Genomic DNA, 27,811 nt, shown 5'->3' with positions numbered 1-27,811 from the left:
AGAGAACAGATATTTGTTATTTCAAAACTGTAGGCTGTTACCTGCTAATGCAATAAAGTAAGCAATGCCTGATAGTAATTGGTAGGTTTGGTAAAAAGTGTTTAGCCAAAACTTTTTTTTTTTGACTAGAGTCTGTCAGCTGTTCGCTGCCTGTAGAACAGGATAAATATGAGGATGTAAAGAGACTGACATGGAAGTAAACATTCCTATGCAACCACAAGTGTCCTGTTAACACAGAAAGCTGTCATTACATGAGATTCCCACTCTGGGAACCTGGGGCTGATATCTTTCAATGCAGGAAAAGGTCTTCAGCACAGAAGATTTTGGCACTAGAGATGATTATACAAACAAAAGGAGGGCTAGTGTAAATGTTAGGCTTTATGGATATTTTGAGGGATATTGTTAAGCCCTGTACGCACAATGAAAATATCAGATGAATGATTGTCTGTGGTTTTTTTTTGCATGCTAGTCTCCATATCGAAAATTAAGAGGGTACCAAAGTCATGAAAGTTCTCGTTTGAAAATTCAGAAGTGATGTAATGTATATTATTTTCGGTCAAAAACTGTACTGTTTAAATTAAAATTTTACTGTATTGTACATAAAAAAAAAAAATTGTGCTTTTCCCTTCAAATAATTTTGGACAAAAGCTGTGTACTAACGATTAGATTATTGTACGATCGCTTTGAAAGCAGTATTTTTCGTACAATTTGCTGACCGTGTGTACTAGGCTTTATGGTTGGGATGGGACTATAGGTAAGGTTAGATCTTTGGGTACAGTGGGGAAAACTATTTTTTGATCCCCTGCAGATTTTGTAAGTTTACCCACTTGCAAAGTAATGAAGGGTCTATCATTTTTATCATAGGTGTATTTAAATGATGGAGACAGAATATCAACCAAAAATCCTGAAAAAACACAATACAATTGTTATCATTTGAGTTGCAGCTTAGTGCAGTGATGTTTATGTCCCACCCAGGGGCGGACTGACCAATTGGAAACTTGGGCACTGCCCGAGGGCCCAGGGTCAGTAGGGGGCCCTATGAGATGCCCCTGGTACCCTTTTCATATGGTTTTTTGCAGTTTGGGCAATGACACAGGGGCCCCATGATCCCCTATTGCCCAGGGGCCCCATGAGTTGTCAGTCCGCCCCTGGTCCCACCCATTCCACTTTACACCGCCTTCTCTCATGGCAGCCTGTAAAATGCAGGGCACCACATGCAGGAAAAATGACATCATGCACCCTGTATTTTCTTTGCATCTCTGGAATAGAAATCTCAGATATGTAGCTATTCTGCTAATGACCTGGTAACTGATGCTCAATTCCAGATTTTGCAGGGTCAAGTAACTTCCCAGATATGGTTATATGGACGCTTGATGTGAGGATTACTGGTAGTGTTGGGGATGAAGTTACAGAGGGGGTAAATTTGAAGACTAGTGTTAGGATTCAGTTACAGGGATGGTTAATGTTGGGTGTCAGAGAGGGTAAAAGAAGACAAGTGTTGTATTCCTGCATTTGAAATACACGTCAAGAGCAGATCAACAGAGTCCTATGATCTCATTTGAGTAGTGTAGATTTTGTAGATGTAGATTTGAAGGCAACCACAGCTTTTTTGAGTTTTATAAATCAACACACCTGTGACTGTTATCAAAGGGTCGAGTACCACTTTGATTAGAGAAAACCATTGCAATGTAAGAATACCTGTGACTGTTCTTATAGGGTCATATTTCTCGAACTGGTATAACATGTCCAGCTATTACCAAGAGGCTGTCACTAACAGGCCAACTGCTATCAGAATACCGGTCCTATTTTGTGTATCCTGTACCCAAAACCCTTTTCTAGGAGTTCAGTAATAAACTGTTAAAAGGCTGAAGTGACTGGTGCCCAAATAAATTTTTCTCCCCAGCATGCACCAAAAACCCAACCATGAGATGAAACTCAGTCTGCTACACTACTCAACGGTTTATTCCACAACACCACAAGGGGAAAGGGCTACACTTGGCAACCGCTGCAGTAGCATTCAAAACCTTACATTTGAGGTTAAAAAGAAAAGGTTGGAACACTTGTCTGCATGAGCCCATAATAAGAGGGTTACCGATAGGATCAAGTTGTATGAAAGCAGGTGTGGACTGACCATTTGGAAACTTGGGCACTGCCCAAGGGCCCAGGGTCAGTAGGAGGCCCCATGAGATGCTCCTGGTACCTTTTTCATAGGCTTTTTGGAGTTTGGGCAAGGACACAGGGACCCCTTGATCCCCTATTGCCTGGGGGCCCCATGAGTTGTCAGTCCACCCCTGTATGAAAGGTTAGAGTTAGATTTTAGGCAGGGTTAGTGTTAGGTTTATGTTGTATGGAAGTGCTGGGTGTTAGGCAGGGTAAGTGTTAGATTGTATGAAAGGTTACAGTTTGGTGTTAGGTGGGTGAGTGTTAGTTTGTATGGAAGGTTAATGCTGGGCGTTAGGCTGGGTCTACACTTTAGTATTGTGGCAATATGCCAGATTCATTCCCTTCCTGTCCCCGTGACTCCCATCCATTACAAGAAATGGGGTGTGTCATGATTAATAAAGAAGAAACAAAAAACCACTTAAATCCTGACACTTCCTCACTCTACTAAATATATGTTTTTGTCTGTATCTCAGATTTCCTGTCTGACTGGAAGTGAGAGAAAATCTCCCCAACAGCAATATACACTGCTCAAAAAAAATTAAAGGAACACTTTGAAAACACATCAGTTCTCAATGGGGAAAAATATCACGCTGGATATCTATACTGACATGGACTGGGTAATGTGTTAGGAACGTAAGGATGCCCCATCATTTGATGGAAATGAAAATCTTCAACCTACAGAGGACTGAATTCAAAGACACCCTGAAAATCAAAGTGAAAAAATGGTGCAGCAGGCTAGTCCATTTTGCTGAAATTTCATTGCAGCAACTCAAAATGGTACTCAGTAGTTTGTATGGCTCCCAGATGCTTGTATGCATGCCTGAGAATGTCAGAGAATGCCCCTAATGAGACGATGGATGGTGTCCTGGGGTATTTCCTCCCAGATCAGGACCAGGGCATCACTGAGCTCCTGGACAGTCTGAGGTGCAACCAGGCATCGATTTAGGTCAGGTGAGCGTAGGGGCCATTCAATGGTAAAAATTCCTTCATCCTCCAGGAACTGCCTGCTTACTCTCACCACATGAGGCCAGGCATTGTCGTGCACCAGGATGAACCCCAGACCCGCTGCACCAGCGTAGGGTCTGACAATGGGTCCAAGGATTTCATCCTGATACCTAATGGCAGTCAGGGAGCCATTATCTAGCCTGTAGAGGTCTGTGCGTCCCTTTGTGGATATATGCCTTCTCAAACCATCACTGATCCACCACCAAAACGGTCATGTTAAAGGATATTACTGGCAGCAGAACATTCTCCACGACTTCTCCAGACCCTTTCACGTCTGTCACATGTGCTCAGGGTGAACCTGCTCTTATCTGTGAAAAGCACAGGGCGCCAATGGCAGGCTTGCCAATTCTGGTGTTCAATGGCAAATGTCAATCGAGCTCTATGGTGCCAGGCAGTGAGGTCAGGGCGCACTAGAGGACGTCAGGCCCTCAGGCCACCCTCATGAAGTCTGTTTCTGATTGTTTGGTCAGAGACATTCACACCAGTGGCCTGCTGGAGGTCATTTTGTAGGGCTCTGTCAGTGCTCATCTGGTTCTTCCTTGCACAAAGAAGCAGATAACCCATCAGCAGGACTGCAAAGGACCTTCTAGGACCCTGTCCAGCTCTCCTAGAGTAACTGCCTGTCTCCTGGAATCTCCTCCATGCACTTGAGACTGTGCTGGGAGACACAGAAAGCCTTCTGGCAATGGCACATATTGATGTGCCATCCTGGAGGAGTTGGACTGCCTGTGCAGCCTTTGTAGTGTCCAGGTATCGCCTCATGCTACCAGTACTTACACTGACCCTAGCTAAATGCAAAACTAGTGAAAAACAGTCAGAAAAGATGAGAAGGGAAAAAAATGTCAGTAGCCTCCACCTGTAAAAACCTATATTGCACCTGTTCATTTCATTAACACCAAAGCAGCTAAAACTGATTAACAACCCCCTCTGGTACTTAACTGAGCAGATCAATATCCCAGGAGTTTAACTGACTTAATGCTATACTCTGATTAAAAAGTGTTCCTTTAATTTTTTTGAGCAGTGTAAATAGATCTCCAACTCCACTGTGTAAAAAAAAAAAAAAGTTTGGGCTGGTAAAAAATACAACTGTTTTTAAAAAGTGCCAGTCCTTGAATATGCGAGCTGTTATTTATTTCAGGATTTTCCCCCTTTATTTTCACCTGGTAATCCTGCCAGTAACACATTTTCTGTCAAAAAAGGTACACTCACTGTGCTGTATCTATGGAGGAGTAGCATTGTAAATATAAAAGACCACAAACATTCCCCTCTTTCCTTTTCTCTAGAACAGTGTTTCTCAACCTTTTTCAGTCAAGGCACCCTTTAAAATTTTGGAGTCTTGAGGCGATCCATTCTACAATGTGAAAAACTATTCCAATAGTATAAACACAGCAACACCCACACATGTAAGGCACCCAACATTAGAGGTGATTTATTCTTCCAAAGCAAATACACTTTTGCACACTGGCAGTGAGTATTATTCCAGCGTTTCTCTTCTCCCTCTAATGTGACCCCAGAATTGATGGAGAAGAGCAGGGGAGGGTCAAACTAGGATGCTGTGCAGGCAGCTGACATCCTCCTTATCAACTGATGATGTAACTGATTGTCAGGACGCAGGCGGCTAGAAGGTTGTAATGGTGCACAATGGAAACCTGTGGCTTTGTGTAATTAAAAAGGCAGGCTTGTTCCACCCGCTGGCTTGTATAGAAGTTTTGGGCAATTTTTAGACATTTTTCCAAGGCACCCCTGAAGAAACCTCAAGGTACCCCAGGACTGCTCTACCATAGATGGGTTTCTGTAGTCCTCAGTGATAGAAGAAATCGAAAAGCTAAAAAAGGACAATAAAACACAGACAGAGCTCTCAACAATTCTGGCAGGATCAACAGGTAGTTTTGCACTTCTATAACAAAAGGTTTTTAAAAGGTGTATTTCTTTTAACAGACCAAAAGTTAGCAAACAAGATAAGTTCATTGTCAGGGTTTACACACTTTTAAATGACATGATCAAAAAGACAATGCTCAATAAGTCAAATAATTAACATAAAATTTATTTCTACAATAGGTAAAATCTCAAAAGAACCATACAAACAATCTTTATATAAACCACAGGCTCAATTTTATTGGTATTTATATATAGAATTATATTATACTTTAAACACATGTGCACAGCGTGTCCAACAAAGGACGCTGTCTAGCTTGGGCCTAGGCACCCAGCAGATTCACATTCAGCTGCTGGTGAAATACAAGTCCCAGCACTCCCTGTGAGAATGTGCTGGGGCCCGTTCCTTGCAAGCTGGAGAGTTGCTGGTGACCCAGCCCTAGTCTAACTGATCACAGGATTCTCCATTAGTGGTTTCAACATTCTGCCAACCCACTGACATATACATGCATCAAAAACCAATATTCCTTATGAAGGGATGCATTGGTACTGTGATGTAGAAAGGGTCATTTCCACCCCCAAAAAATATAAATGATATTTTAGTTCTAAGTGGCACCTAATGATCTGGTTGACATCTCTCAAGGGCTAAAGTGGTGAGATTCAATTCCTTAATTAGTCTTACTCCTCCTGCTGTATAAGGGAATCTAAAAATTCTACTGCTCCATTCACCATACATAAAATCAGAAAAAAAAAGCACTAACGTGCACTACCAAAAAGGTACCCATGGTAATGTATTGCTGCACATTCCACTACAATGCACGTCTATTGCATATTTTGGGGTACCAATCAGAATGATTAGCACTGCATTGCGCCAACCCAGTTAATGTGTGTTACAATAAGGCATAGCAATGGGCGGTGTGAACTGGTGTCAAGTGCTTCTTTAATAAAGTTTCCTGAAGTCCAAGATGGCTCCCTTTTTGCATCTGGCTGAATACTTCCCCCCCCACTTTAAATCTTGAAAACAAACCTTTTCCATCTTTGGCATTTCCTATAAGCAGACATACTCATTACAAAACAGACGGAAAGAACAGGCGGAGATGAACTGCTTGCAGTGGGCTGGGACTGACACGTGAACTATCCCTCCCCATCATGTACAGGACACATTACAACATGGCTTGTTTATCGGACAAAATCTACATTTTAGGACTCATATGGTTACAATAAACGACAGCATGGCTTGCAGCTTTTGATCCCTACAGGAAATACAGCTTGCTCGTTGTAACTCCCAAATAGCCATTTACCATGGAAACAAAACACATGTTTTACAATACAGCACAAAAGAAATCAGTGTTTAGCAGTAGCTTGTAACAACCAGAGGTAAGCTTTCATAGGCATAATGCATGATTAAAGTCAAACAAAAAATAATGGTCCATCCAATAAGAAAGGCAGCTTTTGCTGCAAAAATCACCTATAACCAGCAGATGTCTCCTGTAGTACTTTTTTCTGCCACCTGATGTCCTCATTCTTCCAGGTTAAATGATGGCCAGCATCATTCAACTGCAATGGGGACATGTGATGTTAAGGTGGCACTGTGATGGGAACACCTGATGTAAAAGGACACATATAGGGGGCCACAGTGATGGGGACATCTGATATTAAGCAGCTCTGTGAGTGACACCTGATGTAAGGGGACCTTGTAAAGTGAACACCTGATATGGGGCACTATGATGAGGACATCTAACATAACACACGATATCCAGAGCTCTTTTGGAGGAAAATTTTACTGACAGAACCTTCTGAATTTGAACTCAATACTCATATACTATGGGACAATCAAGCTTTTTTACTGTGTGCAGACTGCCAATTTAATGTTTCACTGCTGGCCCATGTGAATCCTGCTATGCAGGATATTACAGGAAGCCAGTATGAAAGTAGTTAAATCTATTGCTAAAAATGTCACTGTTTTAAAATGTACCTGGATATTTTTTTTGCCCATTGTTCAGGTAGTAAGGGCACTAATTAAATCAGATTTCTGATTCATTGATTACAGGAAACTGGAGTGCACTGCCCTTGGCACTTCTGTTGAATATGTCCAAATGGTACACTGTGCAAGTCCAAGGAAGTGCTGACTAATCAGGGAATACCTTGTCACAAATATAAGCAGATTCATGAAAATTGATTTGTGATAGATTGCTCCTTTAGCAAAGTTACTATATGAAGGTCAGAGAAAGCTGGCTGTTGGCCGAATGGACACTGAACAATGTAAAGTGTTAAATATGGCTAAACAGATAGCGGAGTCCCCAGTTTTACTAGGCCACACCCCCTTCAGCATATGTTTTTTTGCCTGGACCCATGGTATAGGATAAATAAACCTCAAAAATGACTTCTAACAAAGCTAACCAAGCATTAAGGGCTGATTCACACTGGAACGCCTGCATTTCCATGCAGTCCCACGCATTCCAGTTTTGACAACCCTTTCAAATGAATGGGCTGCAAAACGCACTGGAACGTGGAAAAAGTACTGCAAGTACTACTTTTGCAAATTGCACTGCTCCAAACCACATGGTACTGCAGTACTATGCAGTTTGGTGGCCATGCCATGGTGAGATATGATTGGGTGCCATTGACAATTGGCAGCTGCACACATCTCACAAGAGCAGCGTGTTCATGTGCTGTGAAAGCGCATGGAACATTCCGTGTTACAGTGTGAACCAGCCCTAAAAAATGTCAGCTAATCTATCAGCCTCTACTCAGCCAGAAATGGGAGACAAAACAAAACAGTTGTTTCGGGTGGGTGTACAGGCATTATCAGATATTATTGGGTGGCATGTCAGCGATTCCCACCATGGCAAAAATGGTACAAAATGACGAATCAAAATCAAATGAATGCTACCTCTCAGATACAAAAATCACAACAGACAAAAGTTTTCAGCAAGCCACACAATCATAATGTGCGCTGCCTTGTGACATAATCAGTACCACAGACATTTACACACCACGGAACGCAAAAAGCATTTGATTATCAATATACTCACTCAACAGAGTACGTCAAAAGAAGACGTGTCTAATTGTTAGCACACAGGGATAGCCAAAGAAGGAGTGGAAGCTTTCAGGCGCATTTCACATTTATATGACTTACTGCCAATGGAGAGGTCACAAAAGAACTTTGAGTGGTCACATGATCTATTACATGTACACATGGACAGCTCCCAGGCACATGACTGATTACACGTGGCAGTTGATGGGTCACATGATGAATCACTACAAGTTAAAAGGCCACATGACCTATTCCTTGGCTTTCTATGCTTCCCATCAACTGCAAGCTAACAGTTCATATGGCTCATTAAAAGTGGAAATTGTGAGATCACGCAACAGTGGAAACTGAACTGTCATGTAACCCATGTCACTCTTCTTTACATCACTCAGCTTTTGTGAGTTAGCCACTAGCTATAGATGGATATCAGAGGACCGATTTCAGCATGGTAACACATATTTGTTCTATCTTGTGAAAAACACCTAAAAATGATCTCCAGAGCACTCTTGACAATGTGCTGGGCACTACCACAGTTTAAGCAGTAGTGAAGCTCATTACACCAATGACCGATCCACAATATGGTCCTCAGCTTTAAAGACTTTAAGATTACGTTATCGTCTCCTTGTATCCAAATATCTCCTCCAGATTTGTTGCACCCCAGTATACTGATTTAATGGAAAGCGAAATATACCCATATCAAAAAGGTCATATCAGTCCGTCTTCTTGCAGAGATTGTTTTTAATTCTAATATAAATAAAGTTCTGAAAAAATATCCCTAAAAGAACAAAAGATAGAGGCCACAGATGCGGTGTGAATGGTGAGCTTATCAGGTCTGTCCAGTGCATGAAACAGCAGAGGGAGCCCAAACACGTTCAAGGGTCACGTAGAAGGTCCACTCTCAAGGGAAAGAGATTGGCCCCTTGCTTCTGTCATCTTCTTCCCTCATTTTTCTGGAGCCTCCCAACAGTAAGAGATCCGGTTAAGTGGAGACAACTTGTTAATAACTTAAAGTCCTTCGTCTTCTATCCTTGGTTTCTTATTTCTTGTGACGAAACCACATTTTGCTTCCTATAGAAAGGAGGAATATATTAGAACTCAACAAGTTACAATAGAGAAAAGGCAATTAGACTGAGAATGACAAGCATAACCCGAGTCCACACAACCTAACCCCCAACAGTCTCAATCCAACACCTGACTTTCTTTACTTCTCTTTACTTTTTTTTTTTTTTTTAAAGCAAACTGGGTCACCAATAGGCATTTGTAATCTAAATTTCCACCTTACAAAGTGTAGTCTCACCTCTCAGGGATTACCTAAAAGTAGATGTAGCCCAATCACTAAAATCTCATAAGCTATAACACAATAACAACATAAGACAAGTTATTTCCAATATTTGTATATCTGCAGCTCTCAATAAAAAAATAATACCTGGTGATCCTGCCATGAAACCTTGTTAGGCACTTCCTGTTACAGGGTGCCAACACTCTGTCCCTGTCTCCTAATTGTGCTCCTGCATGGTCACCATGTCACACAGGCTTCTGATGGGGACTACAAGTGGCTGATTCAACACATAAATATGCAGTTGTATATGATGCAAGGTGGGGTTGATTTACTAAAGCTGTGCATGGTAGCCAATCAGCTTCTAACCTCACCTTGTTCAATTAACCTTTGGCAAAAAAAATAAATAAATAAAAAGGTGTCCTTCCTCCAGCAGCCCAGATAGAGAATCAGTTATAACAATCCTAAAATCAGACTGAAGACAGGACAGTCAAAATACATAGCACCCTATACAGCCTGACACTTCTACTCAAGACGGGGGGAGAATACAACTAAATAACAGCACACACATACACTATATTGCCAAAAGTATTAGGACACCCTCCCAAATCATTGGATTCAGGTGTTCCAATCACCTCCATGGCCACAGGTGTATAAAATCAAGCACCTAGGCATGCAGACTGCTTCTATAAACATTTGTGAAAGAATGGGTCACTCTCAGGAGCTCAGTGAATTTGAGCGTGGTACCGTGATAGGTTGCCACCTGTACAATAAGTCCATCCATGAAATTTCCTTGCTACTAAAAAACAGTCAACGGTCAACTGTTAGTGGTATTGTAAACAAAGTGGGAGCAACTGGGAACAGCAACTCCGTCACAATGTAGAAGGTCACGTAAAATGAGAGAGCAAGATCAACGCATGCTGAAGCGCACAGTGCGCAGAAGTCGCCAACTGTCTGAGTCAATAGCTAAAGACCTCCAAAATTCATGTGGCCTTCACATTAGCACAAGAACAGTGTGTAGAGCGCTTCATGGAATGGGTTTCCACGGCAGAGCAACTGCATCCAAGCCTTACATCACCAAGTGCAATGCAAAGCATTGGATGCAGTGGTCTAAAGCACGCCACCACTGGACTCGAGTAGTGGAGACATGTTCTCTGGAGTGATGAATCACACTTCTGTCTGGCAATCAGATGGACGTGTCTGGGTTTGGCAATTGCAAGGAGAATGATACGAACTTGTCTGCATTATGCCAAGTGTAAAGTTTGGCGATTGAGGGGGGATTATGGTGTGGGGTTGTTTTTCAGGGGATGGACTTGGCCCCTTAGTTCCAGTGAAGAGAACTCTTAAGACATCATCATACCAAGACATTTTGGACAATTTCATGCTCTCAACTTTGTGGGAACACTTTGGGGATGGCCCCTTCCTGTTCCAATATGACTGCACACCAGTACACAAAGCAAGGTCCATAAAGACATGGATGAGCGAGTTTGGGGTGGAGGAACTTGACTGGCCTACACAGGGTCCTGACCTCAACCCGATAGAACACCTTTGGGATGAATTAGAGACTGTGAGCCAGGCCTTCTCGTCTGACATCAGTGCCTGACCTCACAAATGCGCTTCTGGTAGAATGGTGAAATATTCCCATAGACACACTCCTAAACCTTGCAGACAGCCTTCCCAGAATAGTTGAAGCTGTTATAGCTGCAAAGGGTGGGACAACTCAATATGGAACCCTACAGACTAAGACTGGGATGTCATTAAAGTTCATGTGTGTGTAAAGGCAGGAGTCCCAATATTTTTGGTGATAATAGTGTATATCCCTGAGAGGTGAAGGCTACCCTAGTATAGCAAATGAAGAGTGGAAATTCAGAAACGTAATGTTTTAATTCTTTTTTAATGCCCACCCACCTTAAATAAATTATGCTATAATGTGCATGACAAAAACACCAAGATACAGTAAGCTAGGCAATCACATATGTGCAGTGAGAGCCATTTAGCAGGTAGACATGATCTCTTTTATATATCCAAAATAATAAATGCGTGGGTTTTCCAACTTACCTATCCTATTGAAAAACTTGTTGACTCCACTCTGCTCGCCTCCTGGTAGAGTCTCCAGATATTCCTGGGCCCTGACCTCAAATAGACCTGTAAATGCAAACAAATAGTGGGTGAGTTCAGCATCTTCCGTACACACCCAGAATCCTTTGTGCTCACAGCTGTGTCGGCATCTGCGGGGGCTGCACAGCAATCTCCCAGGATGTCAGAAAAACAACAAATACAACAGGAAAGGAGGATGGGTAAAAAACACTGACAATGCTTCTGTTTAATAATGGAGTCTGCCATTTTAGTAATTTGTAGATTGTTACACAGAAGGAAAAAAAAAAAAGCTAAAAAAAAAATGCTAAAAAAAAAGTGCTAAAAAAAATAATAGATATTAGATATCCACCAATTTTTATTATTTTTTTTTTAAGGTTAAGAACATTTTTTAGCAAGTACAGAAATATACCTGTTGGTCTTCTATGCATAGGAACTTACAAGGACACTGGATTTCTGGAACGGTTATCTCAAACAATGCTATTCCAGCTATCTTCCGTGAACTACACAACACCTCCCCCTATGTAGCCATGCAGAGGTGTAGCTAGGATATTTTGCGCCCGGGGACGAACTATAAAATTGGCTCCCCAGCCCCCCTCCCCGTTAATCACATCAGTGACACCAATGATGGGGCACTATTCCTCCCACTGACACCAATGACACTTACCTTGCTGACCCCTGCTCCACCCTAGGCTCCTTCCCTCTCCCATCCACAGCCAGCATACCTGGTTGCAGCAGCAGCACCATCTGCATGGCACACTTACCGGTCAGCTGTCTTCTTCACTTGCTCCGGATGCTCCATCACTCGATCTTCGTGCTGCCGCTCGGCTCCTCCTCTCCAAGCTCCGCCTGTGTGCCTTTCCTGAGCTACAGTTCTGGCGTCCAATCACCGGTGAGGAGGCGGAGCTTGCAGAGGGAGGTACAAGCTGCCATAGGCTGTCCAGTGATCCCGAGGGTGTGGCCAGATGACAGGGGGGCATGTCATCCCGCCCACACATCGCGTCCAGGGAAAAGAAGACACCGGACCTCTCTACCCCTCCTCCAGCAGCGCCCCCTGGACTGGATCGTCGTGGGACTGGTAAGACACAGCAGCCCGCTGCCCGCCCCTGTACTAAGTGTCCCTTCCGTTGGAAGGGGGGGGAGGGGGGCCCCACGCCGCCCCCCTAAAAAGTGCTGCCCTAGGCAAACGCCTTGTTTGCCTCACGGCAAATACACCCCTGGTTGTAAGCCTCATTTTGGCACCCCTGTACCTTGGCGCCCGGGTACATATGTACCCCCCTGCCCCCCCCTAGCGACGCCTCTGTAGTCATGCTTAGGAGAAAGGGATGTGATCTGTAGTGCTGTCCAAGGATGACAATGCGGCTTCATCACAGATACAGTATAGTGAGCGAGTGTTGTCACCCTAGGATAGGAAGCATGTTACTGGTAGGATCTTCAGGTGAAAATAAATGAAAAAGCCTGAAAAAAGAAACAAATGAAGCCACCATATCTAAGGATTGATAAGATCCAATAGATTATATTTTTTTTCTCCTGGGTCTAGATACACTTTAATCTGCATCCCTGCATAGATGAAAGAAAACCATTACAAAATGAAGCACCTTAAACAAATTGCTTTGATGGGTTTATAAAGAAGGAATCGCTTCAAAAACGCATCCCTGTATTTTGGGGTACACAGCAGTGACAACAGGAGGTTTCAGCTCTTGGACTCCAGACCTTGAAGCAGCACCATTCATCTCTGCCAGCAGTGTCATTTCCACTTCAGCCCCCATGCTTTCCCCAGCCAGTGGCCAAGGCAGGGATCTGGGATAACTCATATACTGACTCTGGACTTATCCTCGTAGCCAGTGTTTCTCAACCTTTTTTTAGGCTAGGCACTCTTTAAAATTATGGATAGCCCCGAGGCACCCTCTAAAATTATGGACAGTCTTAAGGCACCCCATTCTAAAATGTAAAAAACTATTCTAACAGTTTTACTGTATATAAAGCCGCAACTTCCACACATGTAGGATAGAGGTAATTTACTCTTCCAAAGAAAGTACACTTTTGCATGCTGGTACTGACTAGTATTCCAATGTTTTTCTCCTCCCTCAGTTTTTCTCCATCACTGCGCTGATGTGAACCCAGCACTGTTGGCGAGAGGCAAGGGAATGTCAAACAAGAATGCTGTGCAGGGAACAGACATCCTCCTCATCAACTGATGCTGTCATTGGTTGTTAGGACGTTGGTGGCTAGAATGTGTGCAAAGAAAACATGTGGCTTTGTGTTATTAAGGCAGGCTTTTTCCACCCACTGGCTTGTATACAAGTTTTGGGCAATTTTTGGACATTTTACCAAGGCACCCTGGTTGAAAAAGGCTATTCTAAGCCACATGACAAGCCTCTATACCCCACAGTTGTTCGTGAGTGCAACTATTGATTTTATTTTGTAAATTAAACTTCCTTATGCATGCTACACTATGGGGTGTGCACTCCTCGCTCCTTTCTTGTTAAAGACAAAGCAATTGCTTTACAAGTCAGCAGACTTAGGTAGACTACGGGAGAAACGCAGGAAACTGTGAAGAACTTTAAATTGGACCCACTAACCTTTGGTTCCCTGTTTCCGCATCTCTCTCTCTTGGGTAAAGCCTCCAAACATTTGAGTCTCCATGAAGACCTCCAGGAATCGCCGGACACTCTTGGAGGAGACAGATTTGCGAAAGGCATCGCGGAGGAACGTCCTCTCCTCCTGCTCTCCAGGAACCATGAACAAAGAGTAATGACCAACTATTTCCACAAAGAAGCGGACAAAGGCCTCAGATACTACGTCATTGAGAGCGCTGGAATCTGGAAAACAAAATTTGTTTTCGGAAAAATTAGATTTTGCCACCCCAATGAAAATTATATTGATATTTCTGATGCCCTGTTATATTATAATGTGTAACATGTGACTTCCTTGGCTTAGTAATTTAAATCATTTGCAGGTTCCGCCAACTCTACTGAATTGTAGGTCAGAGTCCACCAGAAGGCCAGGCTTAGATTGGCCTGTCAAAGGATGAACGGAGAGCACATTCTTAAAATTAAAAAATTCAGTGGGGATTTTTTGCAGAACAGTGCCCTATAACAGACCTTTTCCTAGCCAGAAAGTGTATTGCTTAGTCTTAGCTAGAACACGGATGGCGAATTCCAGCTTCAAATCTTGGGTAAACTACATTTTTGGTGGAAAAAAAAACAAAAACAAAAAAGTTTGGGGCCCCATCATATATATGGACCAAATATCCTGGTTCTAATTGGTTCTGTAGAAAGTCAAAAGGTTTCCTGAGCCAGATGAAGAAATCAAGCCATAGGTTGGCATTTTCTTTGACCAAGCTAAAAAAGAAGCTACAAACATTCCTAATCTTAAATTAAGATAGAAAACTGCCATTTACCTTGTTGGCCATTAGCAGAAGTGTCTATTTCACTAGCCAACTCGTTTCTCTGCTCCAGGATCTGTTCCAGAGCCGCTTGCAGTTTCCGGGGGAGGATGGAGTCTTCATCATCCATCTAGAAAACATACAGCAAAATTTCATGATTGCGGTTCTAAAGGATAAATCGGTGTGCAAACATTTTTCATTGCTAGGAGGAAGGGGTATGCAAACATCAAGAAAGCATCTCCCACATCTTGGGAATGATAGAGGAGAGGAGGGAGCGGATCATTGGTTACCAGAGTGCACATTGCATTTGGCAGAAAAAGTAGGCTTAGATGTCTCACTAGGCAAGGGTAACTAAAGACAAATGACTAAATACATAGTTTAATATGCTCTGTACTAGGGATGAGGTTATACATAGAGATCTAGAGCTGAAATATTGCTGACAATATATAATGTGGAATTAAAAAATTCTTATAAAATCTGCACTGCTTGAAAACTAGGTGCCTCCTGTAAGCTCTACAAGACATAAGTGGTCTTCTTTCTAGCATCAACGTGAAGCAGATGGCAGCATTCAAGGTTCTTCACTCACCTGGCTGAGGAAGCGATCATTGCCGAGGTCCACCAGGAGAACCTGTAGAGAACAAAACAAAGGTCTTCAATTCCCTGTTTCTCGGGGGGCTTTCCAGTCCCCTCTTCCACACTTGCCCTCCTTCCTGCCTAGTTTACTGTCCGCAGCAGCTGGGTCTGAGACATTCCTGCAGCGTACATATCCTCAGCTGTGGTTTGAGGTTTCCCTACCACTGACCAGAAATGACAAATCCTTTCAACGTCCTGGAGCCAGTCCAACCACTGCCCAGCCGTTGCTTTCCACCCATACTGAACAACTGCTGAACAGGGACATTAGGAAACTCCACTGATTAAAGGAGATCTCCCATTAGAAACAGAGAATCTCTTTAAAGCAGATCTTTTATTATTTATTATTATTATACAGGATTTATATAGTGCCAACAGTTTGCTGAGCAAGTTACAATATAATGGGAGACAATACAGCAACAATACAAGAGGGATAGGAGGGCCCTGCTCCTCGGAGCTTACAATCTACGAGCTAAAACACAATCACTAAAATCTCATAGAAGCTTTAAAGAGACCCTTTCACCAACATAAAACTTTGCAAGGAATGCAGAAAAATCAAATATTTTAAAAGCTTACTTGCAGCATTTTATTATTTCCATAAACAATTATGCAATATGCTTCTGAACTTTCTAAAGAAGAAACTCCAGGAAATGTCAATTCCCCAGAAGAGCCCTCTCCTTCCTTGCATATCATATCCCTTTTCTCTTCTGGAAGTGTCTATTTACTGTCTGTGCTGGCCCAGCACCTCCGACCCTCCCCTTACCTCCCTACATAATCTTATGTAGCTGTCAGGGGAGGAGTGAAGGGGAATCACTTGGGTGACAACTCTGAGTCATTGTGTCCAAGCGGGTTGCACCCAGCAGCAGCCCCAAGGCTTTTGGATGTCTACACATGGGAGACGTTTACAGGTAAACACCATGCAAAAAATATGTTACATGCACATATAATCTCATAGGATCAATGCTGTTGAAATAAATGGTCTGGTAATAGGGCCTCTTTAAAGTGTATGTCAAGGCAAAAACTTTTTCTAGCTTTGGATAGAGGGAGGAAGAATGAAAAAAGGAAAAAAAAAAAAGTCAGTTTTTTTACTGCCATTTTTTATTCCATTAGATAGATTTTCCCTCATTTCCTGTCCTGTTGACAACAGCTCCAACAAACCGGGAATGAGGAAAAAACGTCAGCAAATGGGACACAGACAAAATTAAAATCTGACAGAGGTTCTAGCCTTCCCCTACTCTAAAGTAAAGCAATTTTATTCTGTCTTTATTACTGTCAGGTTGTGTATGGTAAAATGTCCTCAGCAAGAACTAAATTAGGGGAAATCTCTCTAATGAGCCCTTGACAGCAGAAAAATCCTGACAAGGGTTCTAACTCTTTATCAAAAACAAAACTTTTTGGCTAAACCTACACATTAAAAACATAAAATATGTGTTCCCCGTGACTCTTCCCCTCCTTTTGGACCTCTCCAGGGATTGACAGCTTATCATTTACAGCCATACACAGAATGGTGTTGTTTTTGGCATGTGAGGGTGCTTCTCGGCCTCCGGAAGCCATCAGTTAATTACGGTAATTATTTCACTCTTGTGAAAACTGGGCCGCTGACCAAGTGCCAGAATCGGCATGATACAATGTGCTCATCTGTCAGCAATGTCCATGGATGAGCATCCAGATACAAAGTAATTCTCTCTGTTAAACTGACATTGTGATCAACAGCGCTTTTTAGAAAAGTGTTATTTATAGCTAAAAAATGTGACATGGCATTTACCTCGTTATATTTACCCTGTTAACATAACTCTTTTGTTAAAACAAGCCTACTACTTAATATGGAAAGTATGGGCAAAATCAAAAATTATATACTGTATATGATGCAGCCTGTCAGTAGTATTAGACTGCTATTCACACTGATGCTTTTACCTTGCTAAAAATGCAAGGAAAAAAACAAAAAAAAAAAAAAAACAACACACACACACAAAAATATTTCCCTATCCTAATTCTATGGGACTCTTCACGCCACTGCACTACAAGTGTGATGCATCCTGCAGCTTCACATTGAAATGGACAATGCATAAATAAAAACGCATAAAAATGCATTTACAAAAATGCACCTTTTCAGTCACATGTTGACGTTTCGCATGCTAGGCGTTTGCATTAAAAACGCATGTGCGTATTTTGTGGGCGTCACTTTTTCAATGGAGGAGCATGATACTGTTGGGCACCCGTGTTTTAAAGTGTCAGGTACAGTTGGAATAAGCCAGATAACACTGCTGGGGGTGCTTACAACAGTCAGTTTTATTTTCATTTGGAAAAAAAAGTTTGAACTATTATAAATAAAACCTGCTTTGATGGCTCAAAAGGTGTTAGCTGGAGCTGGGCTTCAACTTGTTTGTCTCCTGCTCTTAACTTAAAAATACAAATACATATCTAGCCAACAGAGATTTCCCTGGCAGTATTCCCTCTTTCTGCAACTAGATGTCCTTCTAATGGCCAGCATCACTCAACCCATTTCCTCTGAGCCCAGGTCATCCTAGACCTGCCCCTCTCCTGTGACTGGACAGTGAAAAGTAATGCAGCACAGTGTAAAGTAATGCAGCACAGTGAACAGCTCATCACTCTGCTCTCTCCTCATTGCAGTGCTTCTGCTGCTCACAATCCAGCTTTGCTGTACAGCAACTGCAAGAGGCTGATACCAGATCACATTCAGGTACTTGCACTACTTGTATATAACCACTTGCCCTCCAGAGTATTTACCCCCCCTTCCTGACCAGGCCATGTTTTGCGATACGGCCAGGGGCAGACTGACAACTCATGGGGCCCCAGGGCAATAGGGGATCATGGGGCCCGTGTCCTTGCCCAAACTCAAAGCCTATGAAAAAGGAACCAGGGGCATCTCATGGGGCCCCTACTGACCCCGGGCAGTGCCCGAGTTTCCAAATGGTCAGTCCGCCCCTGGATACGGCACTACATTACTTTAACTGACAATTGCGTGGTCATGCAACACTGTACATAAATGAAAATGTATTTGTTTCCCCCCATAAATAAAGCTTTCTTTTGGTGATCACCTCTTTTTGTTTTTATTTGCCCTATAAACAAAAAAAGACCAACAATTTAAAAAATCTATCTATATATATATATATCTATATCTCTATCTATCTAGCTTTGACTTTTTGCTACAAAGCATTCGATAAAAAAAATAAAAATGTCTTCATAAAATTTAGGCCAAAATGTATTCTGCTACATGCCTTTGCTAAAAAAAAAAAAAATCCCATTAAGTGTATATTAATTACTTTACATGAAAGCTATAGCGTCTACAAATGGCGGTATATATACAAACTGGAACTTAAAAAAAAAAAATTATTTATACTAGTAATGGCGGTGATCAGCGACTTACAGCAGGACTGCAGTGGGCATTCTGACACTGGGCAGGAACTGACTGCCATTGACATCCCATTGACACAAATACAGTGATCAGTGCTAATAAAAAGCACGGACACTGTATTGACACTGGGCAGGAGGGTTAACAGTGTGCTGTGTGTGTGTTTTACATTGTGTGCTGTTTCACTTGGGAGACATGCTGCTTTGTATTTCTCTGCTGTGCAGAGAGATACAAAGCAGCGTGTCCATATGGACAGGAGAGAGATCTGTGTTTACACACAGATCTCTCCCCCCTCAGCCCTGCTGACGATCACTGAGTCCTGGCCAGGAATCACTGGCCGGGACCCAGACCCGGTGATTGACATCCCCAGCAGCCAGTAGCAGTGCGGGTAGCGCGACGCGTGCACCCCCTACACGTATATAAAATCAGTACTTCTACAGTATAGGGCAGAGGGTAAAATATACATTTGTATTCATGAATATAGAGCTGCAGTCAGTTCTGTCTTTTCTATCTGCCTAGGAGTTCAGCTTTTAACGATTTGGCTTAGATACAAGATTTCTGGCACTTGGTTTCAGGCGACAATAAGGCACTGTATTAATCAATAATACTAATTTATTGTAATGAATATGTAGCTTCATTGTGCAAATGTGTATTAAAGACCCCTTTGTAGTCCGTACTTTCCCACATCGCTGATCTCACTAAATTGGAGCTTTATCAATTTTTATCAGGCAAAACAGAACTGCTTATGTCAGAAGTGATATTTGAATAGAAAGCCAGTCTGTACTGTCCCCACTGCATAGAAAAGGCTGAATGCATGCTTAGATTTGTATTATTCTTACATAGAATTAAGTGGTCCTCCAGGTGCTTGTTTTAGATTCCAGTTTTATTTAAAGCAGAACTCCAACCTTCCCTTCAATCTTGCTCAGTTGTACAGGCTTATATCCTGTACTCAAATTGCCTAGTCTAATGTCACTGCACACTGTGAGCATCTCACATTGTGCACTAGAAGCTGCAGAAGTCAGATAGAGCCCACCTCAATTCCTGGCTAGAGGATGTCTGGCATCACATCCACCCCGTCCCTCCCCAGTCTCTGTCCCTGGCTTGCCCCTTTTATTCTTTGGATTTCAGTTCTTTCGTACTTGGAGTCTCAGCACCACATGCGGTCATTACCATAGTTTCCCTTTTTTTGGGAAGCTATGTACTGCACCCCACCAGCCCTTCCCACCAACCATGATTTGCCTGTGTTGCATAGAGAACCACAGAACATAAATAAGGTGCAATGAAAATAGAAAGATTGTATGTAATAATTTCATTAGCATGTTGATGAGGTGGGAAGGAAGTAAACATGGAAGACAAAAATATATGCAGTATAAAACTTCAGCTTTAACCACCAGCCTACAGGACACTTATACCCCCTTCCTGCTCAGGCCAATTTCCAGCTTTCAGTGCTGTTGCACTTTGAATGACAATTGCGCGGTCATGCAACACTGTACCCATATGACATTTTTATCATTTTTTTGTGACAGACAGAACTTTATTTTGGTGGTATTTAAATCACCTCTGGGTTAATTTTTTCTTAAACAAACCAAAAACCACAGAAAATTTTGAAAAAAAACCCTGTTTTTGTTATAAAATTTAGTAAATAAGTGATTTTTCTCCTTCACTGATGTGCACTAATGAGGCTGTAGTGATGGGCAATGATAGGCTGATGGACACAACAGAAAGTATCCAGAGTGCCCCTTAACATAAAAATGTGCCCATCAGCATGCCCCTTATTTTATGTTAAGGGGGCACAAACTATGGAAAGGGTCACTCTGATGGGGAACTATGATGGAAAGGGGTATTTTGAGAGTAAGGGGGCACTCTGACGGGAATATCTGATGTAAGGTAACAATGTGATAAAGATATCAATTAAGTCAACGTGCATTAAAACACACATAGAATGGATGTAAAATGTACATCCATTTCCCTGCATTTTACTGAAAATTTGTATGAATTCAGTCTTAAGCTGGCCATACATTATAGGCCATACACCATTTTTTTGTACAATCTCCGTTAGATTTACCTTCAACTATGCAGTGCAAAGGTCTTCTTAATTATATACAAATTGAAAGTGTTGTTTAGGTTTGACCTCATATTATATGGTTTTTGATATCTCCAAAAGGAAAATTGTATAATGAATGGCCAGCTTTAGTCCCATTCAGTTTGACATGCTCTATAACATGAAGACATTTTTAGCTTCTCCATGCCACTTCTACAGTACTGATCAGATCTAATCATCATGGAATGTGTCAAGGCAAGAACAAGATGGGAGGTGTGAAACATCTGCTCTGAAACATTCCATTGTGTATGGATTAATGCCTAGTACACAAAATGAGAAACTCAGGAGAAAAATAGCACTTGTGAATCGATTGTCCGATAATCTGATTGTTAGCACACAGCTTTTGAGAGCCGTGAAATTAAATTTTGGAACTTTAGCAATCTCTTAATTTTCAATACGAGACTAGCATCCAGAAAAACAAAAAAAAAAAAAAAAAACCTATGAACGATCATTCATCTTATATTCTCATCCTGTGTACAAGGCTTCAGGCTCTCTTTTGGCTTGCCGAGACTGACAAGAGTATTGACCTTTACAGATGCAGTGAGGTCTTCGATTTCGGTGACAAAACGTTTTGATTATTTAGTGGAAGTGGTGATTTGTCACCAATTTTCTCACTATATATATATATATATATATATATATATATATATATATATATATATATATATATATATATATATATATTACTGCTCAAAAAAATTAAAGGAACACTTTGAAAACACATGAGATCTCAATGAGGAAAAATATCTATACTGATATGGACTGGGTAAGGTGTTAGGAATGCAAGGATGCCCCATCGTTTGATGGAAATTAAAATTATCAACCTACAGAGAATGGAATTCAAAGACACCCCAAAAATCAAAGTGAAAAAAATGATGCAGCAGGCTAGCCAATCTGGTTGAAATTTAATTGCAGTAACTAAAAATGGTACTCAGTTTGTATGGCTCTCATGTGCATGTATAAAACGTTGGGGCATGCTCCTAAGGAGACGATGGATGGTGTCCTGGGGTATTTCCTCCCAGATCTGGACCAGGGCATCACTGAGCTCCTGGGCAGTCTGAAGTGCAACGTGGTGGCATCGGTTAGACCAAAACATAATATCCCAGAGGTGTTCTATTGGATTTAGGTCAGGCAAGCATAGGGGCCATTCAATGGTATCAATTCCTTCATCCTCCAGGAACTGCCTGCATACTCTCACCACATGAGGCCAGGCATTTTTATGCACCAGGATTAACCCAGGACCTACTGCACCAGCAGTCATGAGGGTTTGACAATGGGTCCAAGGATTTAATCCCAATACCTAATGGCAGTCAGGGTGCCATTGTCTAGCCTGTAGAGGTCTGTACGTCCCTCCATGGATATGCCTCCCCAGACCATCACTGACCCACCATCAAAACTGTCATGCTGAACGATGTTACAGGCAGCATAAATTTCTCCATGACTTCTCCAGACCCTTTCATGTCTGTCACATGTGCTCAGGGTGAACCTACTCTCATTTGTGAAAAGCACAGGGCACCAGTGGTGGACCTGCCAATTCTGGTGTTCAATGGCAAATGCCAAATCGAGCTCTATGGTGCCAGGCAGTGAGCACAGGGCCCACTAGAGGACGTCGGGCCCTCAGGCCACCCTCATGAAGACTGTTTCTGATTGTTTGGTCAGAGACCTTAAAAACCAGTGGCCTGCTGGAGGTCATTTTGTAGGGCTCTGGCAGTGCTCATCTTGTTCCACCTTGCATAAAGGAGCAGATACTGGTCCTGCTGATGGGTTAAGGACCTTGGGGGCGGACTGACCATTTGGAAAGTCAGGCACTGCCCGAGGGCCCGGGGTCAGTAGGGGGCCCCATGAGATGCCCCTGGTACCTTTTTCATAGGCTCTTTTGAGTTTGGGCAAGGACACAGGGGCCCCATGATCCCCTATTGCCCGGGGGCCCCATGAGTTGTCAGTCTACCCCTGAAGGACCTTCTACAGCCCTGTCCAGCTCTCTTAGAAGAACTGCCTGTCTCCTGAAATTTCCTCCATGCTCTTGAGACTGTGCTGGGAGACACAGCAAACGTTATGGCAATGGCACGTATTGATGTGCAATCCTGGAGGAGTTGGACTGCCTGTGCAACCTCTGTAGGGTCCAAGTATCGCCTACTAGTAGTGACACTTACCCTAGCCAAATGCAAAACTAGTGAAAAACAGTCAGAAATGATGAGCAGAATAAAAAATGTCAGTGGCCTCCACCTGTAAAACCATTCCTGTTTTGGGGGTGGTATCATTGTTGCCCCTCTAATGCACCTGTTGTTTTCATTAACACCAAAAGCAGCTAAAACAGATTAACAACCCCCTCTGCTACTTAACTGACCAGATCAATATCCCAGGAGTTTAGTTGACTTGATGCTATACTCGGATTAAAAAGTGTTTAATTTTTTTGAGCAGTGTATAAAGTAGTCATATATATCACCAAGCATTTTATGATCTTCTTGAGTGTTTGAGGTCATTGCATCCGGTGAGTAGATGCACCGGTAAGAATAAGGCAGGCCATAGATTATGCAACTCTCTTTCCATCCACCACAGGTACAATGAAAGAAAATTGCTTGATTCCCCCATCAATACAGTGTTGATGAGGGAATCCCTCCCGCAGTGCTGTTGTGCTTTGCTGGCGAGGAGCCTTCCCTGCCAGCAGAACACAATGATTGTTGCTGGCTATAGCAGGCGGCACTTTTCAGTGAAAAGTTTTTTTCACTTTTCACTTTTTCAGGGAAAACCCGATAGGCTGGTTGTACACAAGACAACTGACTAATGTACAGCCAGAATGCCCATACGTGGATAGAAATTTGGCTGATCCTTGCAGAACCGGCTGAATTTTGATCCATGTATGGTGGGTTTAAGGAGGACTACCTTTCAGGATTACCATTATGAAAAAGGTCTCACTCCCATATGACTGGATTATGGGTGTCTGGGTTACCGGTGTAGCTATAAATGCTTGGGTATGTTTCTGACCCTCAGTATCAAGAACACTTACAGTATGAGTAATAAGGAACCTTGTACAAGCTATGAACCATCTTCAACATTACAGAATGTGACCAACTACTACTAGCTATACCATGACCTAGATAAATGAGACAAGTAATAGAGGGGGAAATCTAGCTTTCTGGCTAGAGAGCTTAACAACTGTGACCACAATAGTCACCACTGGTAAGGAAACAAAGTTTAGGCTGAGATGCAGAACTTGTAAAGTTTCTACGCTGACACGTGTATGATATCTTCAAAACATGGCTGTTATTTTATAGAAATTAAGAGTTGGATGAAAAATGCTGAATGTGGATCTTCAACACGCTACCAAACATCCTTCTAGTTTAGGTTTTGTTCTGCCCTAAAATGGTGAACATAACTGACAGCCTAAAGCTCACCTCTTCCACAGGAAGCTCCTTCAAACGAGGCAGAGAACTGGACAGCAGACCAATCAGGAATGGAGTGGGTGAACAGACGATGTCAATCATTGATGGAGGAAGCACTGGAATGTAGGTGTGTTGCCAGGCAAAGGGGTATATTAAAGCAACCATGGCATGGCAGCATTTGGACAACGTGCTAAGGAAAAGCAGAAGTTCAAAACAAAGTCACACTGTGTCAAAATTAATTAGAAATATATTGCATTAAATGTCAAGAAAGAGCATATAATTATTAGACAAACCCATGCACAGAAGATTTTATTAATTTATAAGCTAGGTGACTTTGCCTAGGCAGAGATGATATTCTGCTGCAGGCAAGAGGAAGCATTTCCTCTCTCTCAAACTGTCAACTGGCATTCACTGGACAAAGTAGTATTGCAAAAGAATGCCATTGTAGTAAAACAAAACTGGTACCTTCAGCCTTGCTTATAACAAGGCCCAAAGACAGAGGTCTTTGGACATCCTTAAGGTGCAAAAGGCACAGACTACTCTTGGCATCAACAGCTTATGACAAGTGTTAAAGTGGATCTTTAATGTTACAATTCTGCATGAATAAATCGGACATCTTAATACATGACAGTGAAATTTAGAAAAAAAAAACTCAACCTTTTATCATTAAAAAGCCATCCTTGATCTCCAGTCCAATGGCTAGGTTGAGATGTGGTTTGCTTCAGACAGGTGGAAACATTTCCTCAGTCTCCTCTCCCCAATGTTTAGACTGCAACCTTATAACTTTGTAGCAAATCACAAGGTTAGAGGCTGCAGAAGGAGCTGATCTGTGTCAGACAGTTGTGAACACAGCCAAGAACTGCACAGACTGCAGGATTTACATGATTGTGTCATCTCTGAGACATAATTTTAGTTAAGAATTAAAAAGGTAGCCATGAATGACGGCTAATCAAAGATGGAGAAGAAAACAGATGAAGGCATTGCTAGGGGGAGTACAATAATAAAAATAATAAGTAGCATTCATGTACCCAATATGAAAAATATATTTGATGCTAGGTCCACTTTAGTTAGATTCTTGTATTACATAGTTCTTGGAATATTTAAAAGTGATTGTAAAATCATGTTTAAAGTATGCAGCCAGTTTAAAAAACAGCATATGATTCAACATGACAGTAACCATGTAACACTCATTTGAGTTGTTCCATTAGAGTATATCCCCATAACTAGGAAATTAACTCAAGGCTGGTAGTGAAAAGTAGTTTAAAAAACAGAAATTCCAATTGCAAGTACTATAACATGGAATCTTATACTGACTCTTAATTAGGCAATGGAAAATTTGACGTCTTTTGCAAAAACTCTCTCTCTCATTTACAGGGCTCTGCTTCTAAGCTTTAAGAAAAGTTTATGAAATCTGGGCAGTTTGTCTCACTCTTCGTGAGATTAAATAAACAGGCAAAAGCAGCTCTTTGCATATGTGCTTGACAGTATCACTAATCGCCTGGAACGCGGACATTTCTGGAAAAATGCCTAGAATCCTGCTCTGCGCACACAACACTTTATAATTATACGCAGGGTGACATCAGAGTTGAAAGCTAGAATGTTTACTTCCATCTCCATGGCAACACAACAGGAAGAGAGCGGGAAAATATGTATGGAGTTAACCCTGCAAGAACCAGGAAATTGATGGAGGGCAAAACAAGTTCACTTGTGAAAATAGACTTATCTAAGCGGAAGTGTCATGTTAAACAAAAAAAGTTCATTGTGCTTCTAACCCAGTGAACCTGGCCTGCATTGAAGGTCTTTTAGAGATACTACTGAGAGTATATAGCAGCAGGTCAGGTGTTGGAATGAGTTTGGCACTGTAAATGGCTTTATAACATCAGGGTTTCCAAGAACTTACAGGAGATATGGGGCCAAAGGAGACCATTCATTCATAAATCACATAATAGGAGTGGCATGTCAAATCCTCTCTTCTTTCCATTCCTTCCCCAATCTTTCTCCTCCTTCTGTTTCTTCTACTCCCATCATTGTTTTCCTTCTCTCCATTTCTTCTCCTCACCATTTCATATTCTTCCTCCTTCCCCTTCTTCATCCCTTCCTACTCTCCATTTCATCCCCGTCTCATTTCCTCTTCTCTCCATTCCTCCCCCCTAACTTCATTTCACTTCCTTCTGTTTCTTCTCCTCCCATCCTTTTCACCATTTCTTCCATCTTCTTCATTCCCCTTCTTCTGTCCACTCCTCCCACATCTTCCTTTTCCTTTCTTCCTTTCCTTCTCTCCACTTCATAGTCCCTTTCCTGTTTCTTCCCTTCCTACTCTCCATTTCATCCTCTCTCTCCTTTCCCCTTCTCTCCATTCCTTCCCCAACTTCCTTCTGTTTCTTCTCCTCCCATCCTTTTCACCATTTCTTCCACCTTCTTCTCTCTACTCCTCCCACATCTTCCTTCTCCTCACATTCTTCCCTTCCTTCTCTCCATCTCATAGTCTTCCTCCTTTCCCCTTATTCCTCGCTATTTCCCTCCTACTCTCCATTTCATCCTCTCTCTCTCCTTTCCCCTTCTCTCCATTCCTCCCCCAACTTACTTTCTCTTCCTTCTGTTTCTTCCCTTTTTTTCCCCCATCACTTCCCCTCTTTCCAGTCCCCTTCTTCTCTATTCCTCCCCCATCTTTCCTTTCTTCCCCTCCTATCTTTCCCTCCATTTCTTTCACCCCCTCCTTTCCCTTTCTTCTCTCCATTCCTTCCCCCTTCCCCACTCCCCATCTCTCTTCCTCCCCTTCATCTTCCTCCTTACCCTTCCCCAACTTGTTCCTCTCCTACTTGTATCACTTCCTTCCCCTCCTTACCTCTCCTTTCCTTCCATCATTTAGGACTCATTTACACAACACAGTACACATTATTGTGCACTTTTTTTTTTTGCTTTGCTTCTATGCAAGTTAAAAAAAAAACAAAAAACACAAAACAGGTCAACAGACGTCAACATGCTGATGTGCACTGAAAGAATTGTAGCATATTTACATGTTTCCACACTGCACACCAGCACAATGCATTGATGTAAAATTGGGCACATAGACCACAATAGTATTTGCAGTGTTCTTGGATTGAACATTAATCAATACAGATCAATACACATTAGATTTGAATGAGCCCCTTGGGTTACACATTACATAGTTAATAATGAAAATCCTACACCCACAGTTGATCCAGAGGAAGGCAAAAAAAACCAAAAAAAAAAAAAAAACACCACAGCAAAGCATGACCCAATTTGCTCCTGCTGGGGAAAAAATCCCTTCCTGATCCCCCTAGAGGTAAATCGGATATTCCCTGGATCAACTTTACCTATAAATGTCAGTATCCAGTTATATTCTGTGTATCTAGGAAAGAATCCAGGCCTTTTTTAAAGCAATCCACTGAGCTGGCCAGAACCAACTCTTGAGGGAGTCTATTCCACATTTTCACAGATCTTACTGTGAAGAAACCTTTCCGTATT

The 27,811-nt window shown here is 42.1% G+C and overlaps 1 protein-coding gene across 1 annotated transcript in view; it reads right to left on the bottom strand.

Annotated features, from left to right (window-relative positions):
- Positions 1 to 5,191: 5,191 nt before the first annotated feature.
- The window catches only part of DENND2A (DENN domain containing 2A), a 157,961-nt gene continuing 135,341 nt past the window's right edge, over positions 5,192 to 27,811 (bottom strand). Inside the window, exons 15-20 of the mRNA XM_089680717.1 lie at positions 24,335 to 24,512; positions 15,422 to 15,463; positions 14,851 to 14,965; positions 14,030 to 14,269; positions 11,412 to 11,498; positions 5,192 to 9,145 (exon numbers count right to left, since the gene is read on the bottom strand). Coding sequence (XP_089536843.1) covers positions 9,114 to 9,145; positions 11,412 to 11,498; positions 14,030 to 14,269; positions 14,851 to 14,965; positions 15,422 to 15,463; positions 24,335 to 24,512 — 694 coding nt within the window. The 3' untranslated portion in view covers positions 5,192 to 9,113. The remainder of the gene's footprint in view (positions 9,146 to 11,411; positions 11,499 to 14,029; positions 14,270 to 14,850; positions 14,966 to 15,421; positions 15,464 to 24,334; positions 24,513 to 27,811) is intronic.

This window comes from Staurois parvus, unplaced genomic scaffold (genome assembly GCF_062004578.1).
Source record: "Staurois parvus isolate SC_StPar_1 unplaced genomic scaffold, SC_StPar_1.0 ptg000249l, whole genome shotgun sequence".
Lineage (NCBI taxonomy): Eukaryota > Metazoa > Chordata > Amphibia > Anura > Ranidae > Staurois > Staurois parvus.
Note: the sequence above shows the minus strand (reverse complement) of the source record. Positions and strands in the feature narration are given on the sequence as shown.